General features: G+C 45.4%; 1 protein-coding gene across 3 annotated transcripts in view; it reads right to left on the bottom strand.

Moving 5' to 3' along the window:
• Invadolysin (leishmanolysin-like peptidase, invadolysin) overlaps positions 1-19,300 on the bottom strand; it is a 1,079,802-nt gene that overhangs the window by 55,605 nt on the left and 1,004,897 nt on the right. For 2 of the 3 annotated variants that reach the window (XM_076690814.1, XM_076690812.1), the window contains exon 12: positions 17,196-17,355. In XM_076690814.1, coding sequence (XP_076546929.1) covers positions 17,196-17,355 — 160 coding nt within the window. Of the gene's footprint in view, positions 1-15,568; positions 17,114-17,195; positions 17,356-19,300 lie in introns of those variants that run through there. The other variant, XM_076690813.1, reaches the window with a different exon arrangement.

Consider the following 19,300-nt stretch of genomic DNA (forward strand, 5'->3'; position numbering starts at 1 on the left):
AGTAGATAAGGGTTTCCGAAGTTCATCAGTCGATCGATGTATTTATATTTTAGATAATGGAAATATATATAAAAATATATATGTTGTACTATATGTGGATGATCTTGTGATTGTTACTGCAAATATGGAAACAATGACCAATTTTAAAAGGTATTTAATGAATAAATTTAAAATGACTGACTTGAATACCATTAGTTTTTTCTTAGGAATAAAAGTTGAACGTAAAAATGATAGAATTACGCTAGATCAAACTGGTTATATTAATAAAGTTTTAGAAAAATTTAATATGCAAGAATGTAAGCCAGTTAGCACACCTTTGCCTAGTAAATTAGATTATTCAGCTTTAAATTCAGATGACAAATATGAGGCACCGTGTAGAAATTTGATTGCGTGTTTAATGTACATAATGTTATGTACAAGACCCGATTTAAGTATTGCAATAAATATTTTAAGTAGATATACGAATAAAAATAATAAGGAACTTTGGCAACTTTTGAAACGGGTGTTAAGATATCTCAAAGGTTCGGCAAAGATTAAATTAAGTTACGTGAGAGGTAATTATGTAGAAATAATAAATGGTTATGTTGATTCTGATTGGGGAGGTCATGATGAGAGTGATAGAAAAAGTACGTCAGGGTATTTATTTCAATTATTTGAACGATGCACAATATGTTGGTCAACAAAGAGACAAGCATCGGTAGCTGCTTCATCTACTGAAGCAGAATACATGGCATTGTTTAAAGCTGTAAGAGAAGCGTTATGGCTAAAATCTCTAGCAGTTAGTATTAATATAGAAATTTCAAAGCCGATTTTAATATATGAAGATAATAACGGCTGTATCAGTATTGCAAATAATCCGAGCAATCACAAGAAATCGAAACATATAGACATCAAATATCATTTCTCAAGAGAACAGATAGAGAAAAATGTTATTAAGCTTGAGTTTGTTTCCACAGAAAGTCAGGTAGCTGATGTGCTTACCAAACCACTACCTGCGCCCAAATTTATGGAATTCAGGACAAGGATGGGTCTGGAGTGAAGGAATTCAATATATATTATGCATATTTAAAATATATTAAAAAAAAAAAATTAAAAAATTAAAAAAAATTTTAAAAAATATAATAAAATATTTGTAGCTTTAATTGATAAGTATTTGTTATGGTCTGATTAGGTTTTTCTGGGTTTCCCTAATCCTTTGCAACAAATGTTGGACCATGTGTAATTTCCCAGGGCACGGCAAGGAAAAGCATGTCTATTATATTATATTTGTATTAAGTATTAATATTAAAGTTTAGAATTAGTTTTCAATAAGTAAAGGTAGTACCTATTAGTTTATTGACTAAAAACGTTTGACTCATTTTTGAGGGGGCGTGTTGAAATATTGCTTAGGGTACTCTAGGATAATATTTCTATATTGTAAGCAAAAATGCCTAACGTTCAATTTAAATAAAGGCGATAGAAGGACGACCAGATGTGTCTGGATTTCGTCACCCAAGTCAAGGGACTGCATCGCCAGGCAGGGCCATAAACGCTTTTGTTTAGAAAAGCGGACCCCAACTTTCTTATGGGAGTCGAGTCACTCGCAGTAAAAATCTTAGAAGAGCTAGACTTGTTTTTCGTTCCGTGTAATAAAGTTAGTTTTTCTAAAATAAAACTGAGTAATTTAATCTCCCATAATCCTCACAAGAAACGAATTCGTGATCAGACAGGCCGACACCCTTAACTTATTTATCTATATGGCTAATACCGAGTCTTTCGTAAAGGCAAGGGAATGCCTAACCGAGAAAAGTGTAGAGTTTTATACATATACCCCAAAATCCCTCAAAAACAAAAATCTCATTTTAAAAGGCGTTAACGGCGACTTCACTGCCGAGGAAATTTCGAGCGAGCTTAACGAACTAAATCTACAAAATGTTACCATCAAGAAAGTTACTAAAATCTCATTCAACAAGACAAAACCCGACGCATCCCAGTTTTTAATCCAGCTCAGTAACGATAGCAACGTGGCCGAACTCATCAACATAAAATGTATCGCGTACCAGAAAGTTCGCTGGGGAACTCTAAAAAAGAAAGAAATCTACCAATGTAGAAAATATCAACGACTAGGTTACTTCAGCATCAATTGCAACCTTAACTACCGCTGTATTAAGTACCGCGAAAACCATAAGTCGGGCAACTGCAAAATAGCCCATAATACCGCCGACAAAAACCTCCTGTACTGCGTCAACTGCAACAGTTTTGGACACCTGGCATCCTACCGCGGTTGCCCCTTCATCAAATTCTCAGATACGATAAAAAAGATCGTGCGCTCCCAAAAGGTTCGCACTACCGATAAAAAAATCGCAACCATTAGTGAGCGTATCACTCCTAGCCCAACCCCTAAACCCGCGAGCTCCGCTACGCCCCTTTACCCCCAGGTAGTCACCAGTAACAACAACCTATTAAGTAATAATAATCCATCTAGCTTAACCTCTATCCTAGACGATTTCGAAAACCAAATAATTCAAACCATTATCACTCAATTCCAATTCCTCCACGAAAAAATTGAGCACAACAATTGCGCAAAGATATCCAATCTATACCAATTACTTGACATCCACAATGAATAATACACCCTTCTCCGACGCCCATAACCCAGAAATTTATAGTAGCGCTCGTATAGCCCATCTCAAAATTGCTTCCATTAACGTCAACTCTATCGTGTCGTTACGATTTACGTCAATTCGTATGCAATCACAATTTCGATATCGCACTAATCTGCGAAACTAACAATAAGCTTAACGCAGGCACAAAGTCCAATTCGCCGATTATAATGTTGTACGAACAGACCGAACGGCTAATTCAAAAGGTGGCGACACAGCCGTCCTTATCAAAAGCACCATTCCTTACGAAGTAATATACTCGCCTTCTTCGAAATCTAACGAGATCTGAGAACATACTATCATTAGCATCAATCTCCACCCCAAAAAATTATTTATCATCTCAGCTAACGCCAATAACCAAGATAAAATGGAATTTATAAATGAACTAAACCGCCTCTTCACTAGCCTCAAACTAACCTCTACATCATTGCAAGCGACTTTAATGCCCGACATACGGCCTGGGGCGACAGCGTCATCAAACGCAAAGGCATCCTACTCAAAAATTGGCTCGATGACGGGGGCATCGTTTACAGATCCCGCTTCATCCCCCCTTCGTCAGCCACTTTTCCCCGTTCTAATTCCTTTCTGGATCTATGTATACTCGACAACAGGCTCATAATCTCTGACCTCGTGAACGGTAAAATAAAAACCTCTGGCTATAACAGCGAGCGCCCTCTCCTTCACCGTCGACCTCTCCGACGTCCCTCATCTCAACAGAATCGACCCCCGCAAATCCCACAGATTTATTTTCAAAAAAAACCAAATGGAAGAAATTTAGTAGAAAACTTACCGCAATCCATAACGCCGATATTCCCTCCGACCGAAATTTATCTATAGACGAGATCAACCATTACATAACCATCATCGAACGGTCTATCCAAAAGGCCATCGCAGAAACTGTGCCCAGATTCAAGCCCAGGGATAACATCCTCAGTTACATAACTCACAAGATCAAAAAACTTTACATGTACAAGTCATTTTTAGTTTCCACCATCAACAAGCAATATAAATCAGCTTACCCTCTAACATCCCACAGTACTCTATTCCTCAAACATATGGTCAATAAGATCAACCTCATCCTTAAAAATGAGTACAATTGCTCCTACACCAAATATTGGGAGTCCCAGCTAGCAGCGATTGACCACAAAAACCCGGACAAATTTTTCCCAAAAATCAACAGATTCTTCCGACCTAAAGAACAGTTTCAAATAAACTACCTATCAGTAGATACCAACGACACCGACCTAATTGCACGTAGCTCCTGCAACACCAATGACCTGAGTCTCATCCAAGAGAAATATCTAATTGAACCCCCGGCCGATATCCTAAACGTAACAGGCGCATTCTATGAAAAAATCAATTCTTCACGCTACTACAATGCCAATGCTGCTCTCAAGCTGAAAGTTGACGATGTGATTGGTGACCTAGTTAACAAATTTAAGCGTGACTCCACCACAATAACTACCTTTTCCGACATGAACCCAGCTGATCTGCCGATCGCCACACACTCAATCACCTTCTACATTACATTTGATACGCTCTATCTATTCCGGCATCTTCCTAACAAATCATCATCGGGCTTAGACAACATACCTCCAATAGTCCTCAAACATCTTCCCGTACCGATAGTCAGATACTACACAATTATCTTCAATAACTGCCTAAACAGCGGATACTTCCCCACTTGCTGAAAAAGAGCAAAAATACTCCCGATACTAAAAAAAAACAAGCCTGCCGACGACCCTGCCAGTTATCAGCCAATAAGCCTCACCCCGGCAATTAGCAAAATTCTGGAATCAACCACTCCATTACCAGGCATACCCACGACAATAGTGTAATCCCAGATAACCAATTCGGATTCCAACACCGCCTCTCAACGACCCATGCCGTACATAAGCTGCTGACTAACGTCTTCTCCCACCTCAACCGTGGTGAGGTCGTCGGTGCTTGCCTAATCGACCTCTAGCGGGCGTTTGACTCAGTTTGGATATACGGATTGCTATACATCCTCAAAGAGCTATGTTACCCGTCCGACCTCATCCACATCATTTGGAGCATGACCACCGACCGCTCCTTTGTTACCTGGAATGACGCCCAGCTATCCACCAAAATCTTCGTCATCATCGAGAGTCTTATGCAGGGCACTGTTAACTCGCCCCTACTTTTCAATATCTTCACACACCGAATACCCACTCTCTTCAACGCAAACAGCGACTACGGCATATACTCGGTAGCCTTTGCGGACGATTTCATCCTTTATCTGGCCGACAAACAACCTTCCACAGTTCATGACAAACTAGAATCCCTAGTTAACGCCATCAGCGAACAATATATCAATTGGAACCTAAAGATCAACCCATCTAAATGTGAAACAATTCTCTTCCATAGGCCACTAAATACAACGTGTGTCAACAAAGGAAATAGCATCAAAAATTTCCAAATCTCAATCAATATCGATAATAAATCATTCCGCATCGAACACAGAAAATCGGTGAGATATCTCGGCGTCATGCTTGACAGCTTGTTACGGCTGAACACCCACATAAAAACTCAATTAACCAAGGCAAAAAACGCCTTCAAAAAACTTTCCCGACTCTTCTTCAATAAAACTCTGACACCCAGAAGTAAAATTATCTGCTACCTACTCCTGATTCGCCCTATCCTAACGTATGCTGCTCCGATCTGGTGGAACACCAGCGCCTCCCTAATGGAGAAACTCCGTCGCTTCGAACGCTACTGCTTGCGTGCCGCCCTTCACATCTACCGTAATGATCGTACCAAATATCTCATCAGCAACCAAACAATCTACGACAAAGCCGACATACCCTGCATTGACAACCATCTCCTAAGACTAACCCGCGACTACCTGGCCAAACTCCCCAAAAGCGAAAACTCCTACCTACAAGCATACTACCCCCGAAGTACTGAATATATCTACCCTCATACCTTTATCCACTTGGACACAGAACCTTATCCAAAACGATCGAATATCCCCATTCTCTATCATGCCTCCAGACATCAATCTAACAAAAGAATCCCATACTCATCTGATAATCCACCCACATTAAAGTATTCCACCAAAATCCCTAACAGAGACTTCGCTGATGCCTACAAATTTGCCGAAATACAGAATTGCCTCGAAATAAGCAAGTGGCTCGGGACCGAACAGTTGCTTATTTCGAAGCAGGTATGCTATTCGGCTTAACTTTGTTCTCGAAACGGGACGATAGAGAATGCGAGAAACGAGTGAGAGATCCGAGGTAGCGGCAAATCATAAAGTGATCGGTCGAGCAAGGATGTCATTTTTTGAACAAGGATAGAAAGCATTATATACATATATTCCATCCTTCTTCTACTAACCGATGTCACTGCTCATTCATTACCCTAAAGCGTGACAATTCATTGCCCTAAACATTGGCTTCTCGCTTTCATGGACCTCTCACTCATTTCTCGTACCTCTCACTTTGCGGGCGACTTCAAACAAAGAAGAGGGGATAGCGAGTTGCTTATTTCGAAGCAGAGACCACTTGCTTATTTCGAAGCAATACTGTATACTGGTGGCTGCCCGATGATAAAAAAAGGACCCCGCCGAGATTCGAGGTCGTGTCACGTGAAAAAAAGGACTAGTGTTGCACCTATGAATGTAGTCAGTATACTTGTGTGCGTATGTATGAATGTGAGTATATATAATATGTATTTATGTTTGTTACTTATAACCATCGCGTTTGCGCTAAACTCTATACCTATTAACATCTGTTATAACCCCTTCTTTATAATACCTATGCGGCTTTTTTTGTATGTATTTTTTTACCACATCCTATTGTTATCGTTAAGCACTGGACAAATTGGTCACCGCTTGTCATATATTACCGTCTTTTCACCTAACCCCGCTGCCGCTCAAATACGAGTGCCCTCGTGCCATGTATCTGTTCCTCTACATTAGTCTTAAGATTTTTTTTGTATTATGTTATTTGCACCTTCACTCTTCTATATATGTCACGCTAAGCAAATAAACATCTTTTTTAAAAAAAAAAAAGGTTCGATTCCCCGCCGGGGAGAGTTTAATGTTATGTTAATATTTTGTTTAACATAAAAAATTATTTTGTCTCCGCTATCCAACTACCTCCCTACTCCTCCCCCTTCCCACATCAAAACATCTCTTGTACAGTTTTACCACGTGCCGTTCTGTACATATAGTATAATCATCGTGTAGCTTCGAGACTCATTTATATCATAAACATCGTACCTGACCAAATACACCGTATTAGAATTACTGTATAGATTGCGCGTGCTCCATGCTGGAGCTTATAATCTCATTGTACATACTTTCATCTGTATATACCTTTTGGTTTATTGTACCCCCTGTATATACTATTTATTGGCACAATAAATGTTCTGTTAAAAAAAAAAAAGAAAAAAACATAGCCCCGCTGGTTAGCATCGTTCAAAGTAATGTTGTGGACACGGGATAGATCCCATGTATTTGAAATATTTTTTTTCACTGCTTTTAATTTTATTATTTATAATTATTTCATGTTCTATGAATGTTGAAAATGAATTTAACACAAAAACTAGTTTATTCTTTAAATATATTCATTTACCTGGAGTGATCCTTTAATAAAAAGAACTGTTACATAAAACTGATTGTAAGGATTTTGCGACTATAAAATAGAATTTTGCAGCTAGTTTATTGGTTTATGACTCTAATGCGTGAAGGTCTCTACTGTCCAGTGTTTGACTTAAAATACTAACTGAACTATGAGAATGAAGTGGTCATCCAAGTAAACAGTCCCATTATTAAAGGATCACTCCAGGAAAATGAATATATTTAAAGAATAAACCAGTTTGTTGTGTTAAATTCATTTTCAACATTCATAGAACATGAAATAATTATAAATAATAAAATTAAAAGCAGTGAAAAAAAAATTTCAAATACGTGGGATCGTTACCGGGTCCGCAACATTAGGAGGAACAATGCTAACCAGCGGGGCTATGCTGTGCTGTTGGAAGTAGGTATTCAGTTAAGATAGATATCAAGTAATATGGAATGTTATAAACTTTAAAGACTAATATCTCTGTTATTAGGGCCTATTCGATAGAACGCCCGGACACGTGTTCGCTTATTTTCGATATAGATTCACTATGTTCAAGCTCGTCGATATCCATGATTCTCTAACCGTGTCCTCCCCTTGTCAGTGTACACCCGACATAGACAGTCTTCTAGAAAATTCGAGATCAACGCGGAGCAAGAGCGCGGTCCCGCGGAGTCCCCACCAATCTTTGCACTCCAATTTTTGAGTATAAAAAGGGTGGCGACAAAGGCACTTTGGGTCTAATTAAAGTCTAGAAAGGATTCGGTACACGTCAGTACATTTCTCTTGCGGATAATCTCTGCAACGAGGAAACTCTACGAGATCGGGTATTCAAGTTCCCTTCAAGCACTACAGTAATTATACAGTACATTGTCTGCTGTTAAGCATTATTCTGATCGTTGTAGTCTGCCCCCGTTTGCTCGCGTTCGTAAAAACCGTGAAGGATTAGATTCTTGCTTCGCGGAATCAAAACGAAATTCTTTAATTCAACTCATTTAAAACTCGTAAATTAGAGTTTCACTCGTTAACACCGCGACAGTTACACTCAACAATTGTAAGGTCCCGGCAAGGAGAATAAATTTGAATCATTCATAACTTATCTATTATTGTTTAATTATATTAACTAGTCCAGAAAACCCACTAAGGTGTATCTTTACCGCTCAAGGTGCACTAATCAAGTTACGAGACTTAATACTAACATTTTCTGCGGCTCCCTACGTTAGTCATACGTAGGTTCGTTCACGATAATCAACCTCCTGGAGGTCCCTACGTTAGCCATGGTGAGCTTCGAACTGCACAAATTACTTTATGGCAGTTTATGGCGGGGCCATAAAGGGCCCGCACGAAGGTCCTGTACGAAGGAGCCAGCTATGCTCCTCCTGCCCGAATTACACAGTACAACCTTTAACCCGTTCGATCAGCAGCGGGAGCTTTCTTTTAGTTTCGATTAGATAGAAAAAGAGTTGGTTAGGTTCGGTTAGGTTAGTCCCGACGGACCTGGCCAAGTGTACTGGCTGGGCGGGGAGGTGATACCCCGACGTGGTGCGTCCCCAGGTGGCGGACAGGGGAATGCTCGCCATGCACTATTGGGAGTGCATGGAGGGTAGGAGTGAAATAAAATAGCTCCCGCGGACCAAACACCGAGGGAAGGAAAACCTATAAAAACCTCCCATGTGACTGGGGAATAGAATACAGACGCGGTAACCCCTGCCTGTCGTACAAGGCGACTAAAAGGGGGCGCGCGCTGTTGTCGAAATACCCTTGCAGATGACCCGGGGCGATGCCGGTGGAATGTACGGATCCTGGCAGGGCCTCCCTTGCCGGCAAGGCCTGGGTCGGAGAGGCGAACAGGTTGCTGCAGCATCTTTGAGTTCACCAGGGGGCAGGCTGCGTGGCGGTCTGGTGCAGGTAGCGAACCCGGAGTGCCCTAGCAATTATACCGTAACCCAGTGATCACGTTCCGTTGAAACGGAGGGCTTACCTTCATTGGCCGGCCCGCGAGGATGACAACCTCTATAAAAAATCCCTAGCCCCAAGCTGCGGTGCGCGGTGAGGAGGGCGTGCCCGGAGTAAGCGCCGGGCATGGCTGATGGGTGCATCAGTCTCTAGCGGCTAACTTCGGGGTACCTGGCGAACCCTCGGGTGTACTAGCCTTACCCGGTTAAGGCGGCTCTGCCCGGGTGGACCCACGGAGCGACCCACTCGTGGGAACAATATGGAAGACTCTACATTAAATAATCAGACTGGATGGGTTACACCGATGACAACTACTGCGACGGATCGGGATATGGATATGGACCAGCATATGGCGGTGCTGGCCATCACCGAGGGGACCGCGAACTTGTTCGCTGTTCCCCGCCCTCAGAGGGCTAGAAGGGATGCCTTGCGACCCCGTGGAAGTAGGAGCTCCACCTTTTCGGGGAGAGGAGCTCCGAGTTCGGTCGACAGTGGGGAGGACTCAGATGACTCCTTCGTATCCGTTGCCTCACTGGACCGTCCGTCAAGGAGGGGGCGACCGCGGAAGGCCAAGGAAAAGCTCCTTGAGGCGACGAAGGATGAGGCGGAGATAAGTGATGAGGAGCGGGTCCTTGACCGCCCCCCCCCCCCCCCCCCACTCTAGTAAATCAAGTCTCCCCTTGCCGGAGGAGGAGCAGCTGCGCATGGAGTTCCGCTACGAACCAGTGGCGGCGCTGAAACTAACAGCGGACGTGGAGCGGGTCGCCAGCGTCTGTAAGGGACTAAAGGGAACGTTCCAACGTTCCGTTCGCCTGGCTGCGCTTCGTATCAGGGCCATCAATACTGTGATGGCCCAGCGTATGGCGCTGAACAACGCTGCTGAGGAGGTGGCGGAGCTGAAGCGTCAGCTCCTCCAGCGAGACGAACTACTCGGGAAGCAGGGTTGGCAATAGCTCACCCTGACGAAAGAGCTAGCGGAGGTGCGTGCCCGCTTGGGGGCTGTCGAAGCACCCGCCCGCTCCGAGAAGGCGGCGAGGCCGCCCCCCCCCCCCCTTGGTGGATCAGGCGGGGGCCAAGAAGAGTAGGCCTGACCCGGTAGGAGGTGGCTATGTCGGAGGCAGTGGCAGGTCCCTCCTGGTTGGAGGTTACGCCGCCTGTCTCTATCCCGGCTAAGGGAACCGCCCCCATGCCATCGACGCGGGCGCCGAAGGTCCGCCGGGTGGAAGAGATTGACCCTGGAGGAGGAGACATCAGGATGTGTCTTGCTGTTCTGATGCAGCAGGTCTGCTCCCTCAGGGCGGAGTTCGTGGCCTCTAGAGGTGGCGGGGTAGCTCGGCCCCCCATGAGGTTGTTGCATGAGGGTCCAAGGGCGCTCCAAAGTCGAACCCCGCCGGGGCGATGAAGGCTCCCCCCCCCCCCCCCCCCCCCCCTCCTGGTGGTGAGGAAGAAAACTGAATCCCCGCTGGAGGTGAGGGCATCCAAGAAGAGACCCGCCTCGTCGCTCTGGGGGAAACCTGGGCCACGGTCGTTGGCCGTAAGGCTAAGAGGGCCCACGGGAAGGAGAGCACCGCAGCGGCGCGGAAGCAGGGGGGAAATGCGCATCCAAAGAAAGCTGCTGCCCCTTCCCTCCCCCGACGAGGAAGAGGGTAGCCAGGCCGCCAAAAACCACGGCCGTCACCTTGACCTTGGCCCCAGAGGCCAAGGCAACGTACGCCGAGGTGGCCATGGCCACCGCGCGGGAGAGGATCGATCTCCGTACGATCGGGGTCACTGGAATTCAACCCAGGAGGGCGGTCACAGGCGGCACGGTCCTGGAAATTCCAGGCGAAGAGAGGACGGAGAGGGCGGATGCGTCAGCCGGCCACCTCCAGGAAGTTTTTGGGGGCACCGAAGTCCGGGTGTCTCGCCCCGTAAAAATGGGCGAGATAAGAATATCCGGCCTGGACGAATCCGTGTCCCCAGGGGAGATCGCAGCGGCATCAGCCGCTGTTGGGGGCTGCACCCCAGCCGACATCAAGGTGGGGGAGATTAGGATCACCCCGGCCAGGCTGGGGACTGTATGGGCGAGGTGCCATTTGACGGCACTCAGTAAGATCGCCGCCTCTGGGAGGATCCTGGTGGGCTGGTCGTCCGCCAGGGTCGAGGCGCTGCAGGCACGGCCGTTGCAGTGCTTCCGCTGCCTTGGGAAAGGTCACGTGAGATAGCGATGCACTGGCGAGGTAGATTGGTCCGAACGCTGCTACGTCTGCGGCGTGTCGGGCCATAAGGCCAGCACGTGCAGTGCCACCACCGCGGTGCTCCTTGTGCACAGACTTGAGGCGTCCCGCGGGACACCGTTTGGGGGCAAAGCCGTGTGCCCCCAAATCCCGGAGGCCAAACAAGAAGGGCGCCGTAAAGGGGGAAGTATCACCCCCCCCCCCCTACAGGCGCAGCAGCAGCCAGCTAAGATTGCTGCTCCTAAAAAGAACAGGGGTGGCACGTCCGCCACCCCAAAAGGAGGTAAGGCCGAGGAGGCTGCCCCGTCCAAAAAGTAATGGGGCCCGAAGGGCCCATATTACAGGTAAATCTTAACCACTCGGCCAGGGCGCAAGATTTATTTCTGCACTACCTGGCCGAGTGGAGGAATGGGCTGGTGGTGGCCGCGGAGCCGTACAGGAGACGACGACGGCCTCGTGGCAGTGAATGACACCGCCTTTGCCCCGCCCCCTGCGCTAACAGAACGGGGCGGGGGTTTGTGGGGGTGCTGTGGACCGAGATCGTGGCGGTGGGCGTACATTGCCCGCCTAGTTGGCCCATCGCGGCGTTCGAAGAGTGTTTAGGCCGTTGCTACCCCAGGCTGGCGCTCGTCCTCTGGGATTTTAACTCCCATGCCCAATCGTGGGGACCCCCGAGGACTAACGCGAGGGGTGGGGCGGTACTCGAGTGGGCGGCGGAATTCGAACTCCGGCTGTCAAACGGGGGCTCGATCAGCACCTGCGTGCGCGCCCAGGGGGTGTCGATAGTCGACTTATCGTTCGCGACTCCGTGGGCCGCACGCATGGTGCGGAGTTCGAGGGTGGTAGAGGAGGCGGAGTCGCTAAGCGACCATTGCTGCATCCGCCACGGATTTAGCTCCACAACCGCGCGCCGCCCGCCGAGCGTCCCACCGTTGCAGAGATGGGCGCTGAAGAGGCTTGACAGTGACGCGCTGAGGGCCGCAGCCCTCGCTGTGACCTGGCCGGAGCAACCGGTCGATACGGTTGCGGATATAGGGGAGGAGGTGAAATGATTCCGGGGCACGATGAAGGTGGTTTGAGACGTCGCCATGCCCCGGGCCAAATGCCTTCCCAGACGGACCGCCTACTGGTGATCGGGCGAAATCGCCGACGTTCGGCAGAACTGTGATGTCGCCCGGCGCCAGTGGCAAAGGGCCCGTCGGAGAAGGATCCGCGACCGAGCGGAGGAGGAAGAGCTGTACGAAGAGTCATCAGAGAGGCCAAATCCCGGGCGTGACAAGAGCTCCTCGGCTCTCTCGACGACGATCCGTGGGGACGCCCTCATAAGTGGGCGATGGGCAAGCTGGACCCCCAGTTCTTGGGCCGGGTGGTGGATGCGTTGTTTCCTCGCGGCGAGGGTGATCACCCCTGGCCCGCGCCGGTCCATGTCGAATGGACCGACGACATGGGGGTCACGGAGGGGGAGCTGGCCGAAGCAATGAAACGCATGGGGGCCCGGAACACCGCTCCGGGCCCCGACGACGTCCGCGGCCGAGCCTGGGTGTTGGCCCTTCGCGTCCTTGGACCGCGATTAAGGCGCCTCTTCAGCGCCTGTCTGAAGGAAGGAGTCTTCCCTCATGAGTGGAAGGTAGGACGACTGGTCCTGCTACAGATGGAAGAGAGCTCCTCCGCGTACCGGGCCATCGTGTTGTTCGACAAGGTCGGGAAGCTTTTGGAACGCGTGATAGCTGACCGCATCGCCGAGCACCTATCCCGGGTAGTCCCTGATCTGGTCGAGTCGCAGTACGGTTTTGAACGGGAGCGCAGCACCATCAATGCGACTCGGCCACGTCCCGGAGCGGGGAGGGGTTGGCCGTTTCCCTAGATATTGTGAACGCCTTTAACACTCTGCCCCATGGGACGATAATAATGGGGGCATTCATAGAACACGAGGTGCCCCCAGTACTGAGAAGGATGATCGGGGCCTACCTACGGGATAGGTTCATCGAGTATGTGGGCTCGGACGGACGCACTTACAAGCGGGGCCTCGATAAACGTGTATCCCAGGGGTCCCGTATGTGGCCCCCACTGTGGAACGTGAGGTACAACCCAGCTTTGGGGGTTGTGGTGCCGGACGGGGTACGCATTGCGTGTTTTGCGGATGACACACACGTGTTTGCCACCGACCGGGACTGAAGCAGGACCAGTCACACACTGGTGCGGCGATCCGGAGGCTGGGGCTACAGATAGCGCCCCACAAGACCGTGGCGATGTGGTTTTACTCGCCTCGGCGTGGGGTTGCACCACAGCCCCAGTCTTGGTCCGGGTAGGTGACACCAGGGTCCAGGTGGGTGAAGGCTTCAAGTATCTTGGCCTCCACCTGGACAGCCACTGGCACTTTGGAAGACACTCCGACCGTCTGGCACCCCGATTAGACGGGGTAGCAAATGCCCTTGGGCGGGTGCTGCCCAATGTCGGGGGGCCCAGTGAGAAGGTTCGCCGCCTCTACACGGGGATCGTGCGGAGCGTTGCCCTATATGGGTTGCCCATTTGAGCTGAGGCCCTGATGGCATCTCGCCACAGCCAAGTTGTGCTGCGGCGAGTGGAGAGGACAATGGCCATCAGCGATGACTCTGGCGGGTCCTGTACGCTTCAAGTACGAGGCGGAGGCCCGCCATGATTTTCTGACGCTTGCGCGGCCTTCGCCAGGCTGGACAAAACCCGCCAGAGCCGACGGTCGAACGGGAATGGAGGTGCCAGGCCCGACACGATGCCCTGGACCGGTGGCATCGCGAGATCATCGCGAGCGGCGCCGCTGCCCAGTGGTCCAGGAACGCGCTTTTCGTGGCCAAAATTAAAAACGTCTCTAAATCGACTTTTGACCAAATATAATAAATATAAGTATATTAAATATAATTAATAGAACTAAAATACAAATAGAACTAAACAAGTGCAAAAATATAATTGTTTTTAATTTTTATATTCCAATTCGGTATTATCTAAATATCTAAATATACGTAAAATTGATTCGTCTGTTTCTTGATCTGAATCCTCTTCGCTAGTTATTTCTTATGATAAATTAGATCAAATACTTATAACAAATTAAAATTATGCTTTAACCAGTTTAATTACATAGAATATTAAGAATAATTATAATAAATGGAAACTACACGCTACACTATATTACACATTGATATATAAACAAAAAACTAAATAATAAAATTATACTAAATTTACACTTTTTATTACTGATGTTTCGCCTAGCATGCTGACTAAAAGACTAAGACGATGAAGCTGAAATGTTTATAAAAATTAATACTAACAAGAGATAAAAGTCTCGCAGAGAAAACGTTTCGTATTACTCTAGGCAGAAGTCACTTCGACCCGAACGATACGTATGCTACCGCGGTGGCCGCAACATTAGAATATCTAGAGCGTTCATTTATTGAAATTCGTATAAATTTAAAAGTTGAGGAAGGTTGAACCGAAAATTTATATAATTCTTTAAAGAAATGTTTAATCTTTCTTATAAAACAAATCTGGTAGCTAGCACTTTTAAGCATTTTTTTAAAACCATCCGCAAAGTTTCAATTGTTGTAAACATTGCACTATTTATACATAAGTTAAAGAACACTTACGACGCAATTGAATAATCAAAATAGAACTACTAATATGCATAAAGTTGTTACAACATTAGTGAATACATACAAAAATTAGTTTCACTTCGAATTTCGGAATTTTGACTTCAGCATGTTGTACACGGTTACACAATCGTCCAAAATGAAAATTATTTTGGATTTCATAGTTTTAAAGTGTTCTTACTTTGTAGGTAAAAGAATTTTTGCAAAACATTAAACTTGAAAAATTGAATTTTGGCCACAAAAAACCGGTTCCTGGACGGCGGCACAGTTAGCTGAGGAGGACAGGGCGGTGGGTCCTGATATCTCTGCCCACCGCCCCCAACAGGATGAGGCTCCGGCATCCCTGAGGGTCACCGGACGGGAGGAGGGGCTTGCCCCTCTCCTCCATCGCAGATAGGCGGCTCCAAGGTGGAACCGCTGGGCCGCAAGTGGCAGGGGCTGGGGCCCAGGAGTGGCACGCGGCCCGAGGAGTGGCCGGCGTCGGGTGTGACCTCCGGCGTCTGGTGTGGCCTCCGACGTCGGCGGAGTTGGCACGCAGGGGGAGGGTCAAAGACTAGACCGTACCCCGGGATGGATCGTGGAAACGCCATGGGTGGGAGGGTCCCGGTGTGTTCGTCAGAGATCGCGGGGTCCTCCCTCAAGCCCAGTGCAGGCCACCGTGGGGGTTTTAGGAGGTAAGAAACATGCACTACCCCCGGCCCTTCCCCAGGGGAGCTGGGGGCGTTTTGTACAAGATTTCCCCCACAAAAAAAGGTTAGTCAGCGAAAAAGTGCTAATAAAGAAAGACCTGAATGGCTTTACTCAGTGAAAAATAACTATTTATTTCATATCTTGAAAAAAAATATATTCCTGGCAGCCCGGAATGCCTTACTCATTCAACAAATATTAACATTAAATTACTTTTCGGCTCTGCAGAGCTCCGTCCAGAGCTCTGTATACTACCAGGTATACAGTACAGGACCTTCGTACGGGCCTTTTATGGCCCCCGCCATAAAGTAATTTGTGCAGTTCATGCACCACCGTTAGCCATATGCAGGTTCGTCTCTGCGTCTACTTTCTTAGGCTTCCAGTGTTAATAACAGCACTGGTTAAGCCATTAATAATACCAGAATCGAAATTAAGCCCCGACTACGCAACCACCCCCTCCGGTGCGTAACATAATATACATTACAGATTCGCTTTAGGCAAAATAAAAATTAAAACTAGTACTTTATACTTTGCCTTGGGGAAATATTATTATTCAATATATAAGAAATGCAGTTTATAGTAATCCGAAATTTTCACAAGTAGATATAAAGTTTTTTTAAAGTAAATATACAACTTTTAACGAATTACACTTAACCTAATCAAACTTACATCTACTACTAACCAAACTTTAATCAATACGGGACGTATCAGCATTTTTGGTAATAGGCTATGATAAGCTACAAATTAATTCGGGCTAGATTAAGTTAGGTTGAATTACAATATAGTTGCATAGGTATTGAAAATTCGATTAGCAATCAAAATATTGATACTTTGCCTGATCACAAGTCGGAAATGTATGTATTTCTTAAGCAAAATATAAAATGTACGTTATTCAACACATTGCTCACTTAATTTAGTTTAGACAATGTATTGTCTTATGCCTAGGTAATGTTGTTTATAATATACCTACATACAGTTATAGGTTGTTAGAGTACTTGGTGAAGGCCAACCGAATGCAAGTCGGTAGCTAATAGTACGAATAAGATGTGGAAATTTAAAGAATTATAACAAGTATCGAGGGAAAGATAGCAAGTGAATATGTAAAATTCATCGCAACGATAAGAGAACATTAAAACACTTGTGAATCGATTATTATGAAATGAAAACAAAAATTACACACCACAAGAGGGACGCGAAAACGAAAAGATATTTAACTGACTAAAGCCAGTAAAGAGTAAATTAAATAGAGTAAGAAATGAAGAGTGTGAAGGTAGGAAAAAGTATATAAGAAAAAGAAGTTTGAATGTAGTACATGTAAATAAAGGTATGTATGAAGAGAATAGACGTATAAGTGTAAGTTAAAAATTGATGCAAACCAAGTCCGTTTCGGGCCTTTGAAGCTAGAAATATTGATAAATTTATTTAATGTTTCAACCAAAACTTAAAGAATAAATATTCATAATTACTAGAAGCACAACTTACGAGGATTGTTTTCTTCATATAGACAATGGGAACCTCTAACTATAATATTTCGAGCTCTCCATGTAAATTCTTGTATATACGGACAATAATCTGCTAGAGATACCGAGCCACCATAGTACTGTTCTTCTCCAGCTGATACGTGAGGAATTGAATCAAAATTCTACAAAAACAGAAAATTACTTTAAGCAAATTTCTTATATAAAGTTATTAAAACATATGAATAATTGTATATACAAAATTCAACCAATTATTTATTAAGAAGTTTAGCAACGATTATACGAACATAAATAAATTATGAAAGTATAAAATATATTCTTTGGAAGTAGAATTAAATAATAATAATAACTTTATCTTCGTAATGAAAAAAAGACATAAATATTTATTTAAAAGTGCTTCATTCCTGCAGCCTTCGTAAAAATACAACAGACTAAAAGGCGGATGCAGAACGAACGAGAAGCGTATTATGAACTAATTAAAGCGGTCTGACGACAGCGCCACAGTTGGGATCAAATATCGTGAAGCTTTTCATATCGGTAATTTATATTTGCTAATATTCCACACAGTAATTGAGGGTAAATATACATAAATAAATTAATTTTCATGAACATAAACAGAATATAACGGCTCTTAAATGTTATTATATGTATATTTGTTTTAAATCATTTTGAAAATACTTGCTGACTTGGTATTGATGGTATAAACATTTCAAATACAAAATGCTAGACATTTAAAAAAAAATGGCGTGTTTCATACGTAAAGTACGCGTTCGCGGTGCTAGTATCGGATGCCTTGAGCGCCGAGTAAAACGGAGGTTGTAAAGCTCAGCTCCAATTTCTATCGACACCGTTCCGGGTACGACTCTACGACCGTTTTTGGAGGTAGGGGAAATAACTTGAAAAGGAATGCTGTCGTCTTCGGGTAACAGTTAAATAACTTTATAATTTTTCTATGTTTCAGTACAAATATGATATGTCTACAATGTTCATGGGATTACGCACTCTCGATGTGGATCTGAACGTTTCATTCGGCTTGTTGTATCGAAAATGTTTTTCGTTGACACGTTGTCAACCAAGAAAACTGTTTAAGGGGCTGAATCCTAGTGAACTTAAGGGACTGAGGAACCAATCAGGGGTGTTTTTAATTTCACGACCTTCCAATTGGCCACCCAGTTAGACGTGTTGGTTGTCGCAGGTGGTGGGGCATTTTGCAATTGCAAAATGACCTGCGCCCACCGACCTGTGACGTCTGGCCCCTTGGCCAAGGGTCGCACCGCGGCTGGGGAGCCCCAAGTCTGGGGTGTCCCAAGTCTGGGGAGTCCCGGTACATGCCATCACCTGCCGATGACACGCCGCTCCTTCAAAAACTCTAAACCTGATAATGATTTTAGTGCTGGTTGTTTATTTCGCCGTACCAGGAGAAATTGAAGAGCAGCAGCAAACAATGGCAATGCATGTGCCGTGCCGTGCACGGACTTGGAACCTTCCAGATGGTTATAATGAAATGAAAGCATGGATAGATATTTTTATTTTTGAACTCAAAATCTAGATTATCAATTTTGACCATTCTTTGCAAGCCAATCACAGTGGTCCCTATGAGTGTTTATATAGAATAAACTCAGAGGTCGGTGGTGTCCTTGAGTAATGGTCACAGAAACCGATACCCATGTTAAATCTATGAGAGAAATCGGAATTACGCTATCGCGCGAGTTTTAAATTACTTTTTACATGCCACATTATCAACAATTGAACACTACTTTTAATTGCTATATTGTGTTCCAACTTTGTTCAAGTTACTTTTACTGCAAATCATTCGCTTCGCTCCAGTATGTCAGCCACGAAGCGGATGGCGGTCTAATTTATGCATGTTCGCCGATTACTCAAAGACCGATGGACCAACCGGAAGGGAACCTCTTGCATCTTGTACAGTATGTCTCCCAATTGGTCCCGTTAAAAAAACATTTTGTATTTTTTCATCGCTAACGATTTTTTTGCAAAAAACGTAATGTTTAATGTATATTTTTCACCGCTCACTCCGAGATGGATGGGCCGATCAGAACAAAGCCTATTGCATCTTGTAGTGTATATCCCCTGATTAGTTCATTAAAA

This window comes from Osmia lignaria, chromosome 11, assembly GCF_051020975.1.
Source record: "Osmia lignaria lignaria isolate PbOS001 chromosome 11, iyOsmLign1, whole genome shotgun sequence".
NCBI classification, from domain to species: domain Eukaryota; kingdom Metazoa; phylum Arthropoda; class Insecta; order Hymenoptera; family Megachilidae; genus Osmia; species Osmia lignaria.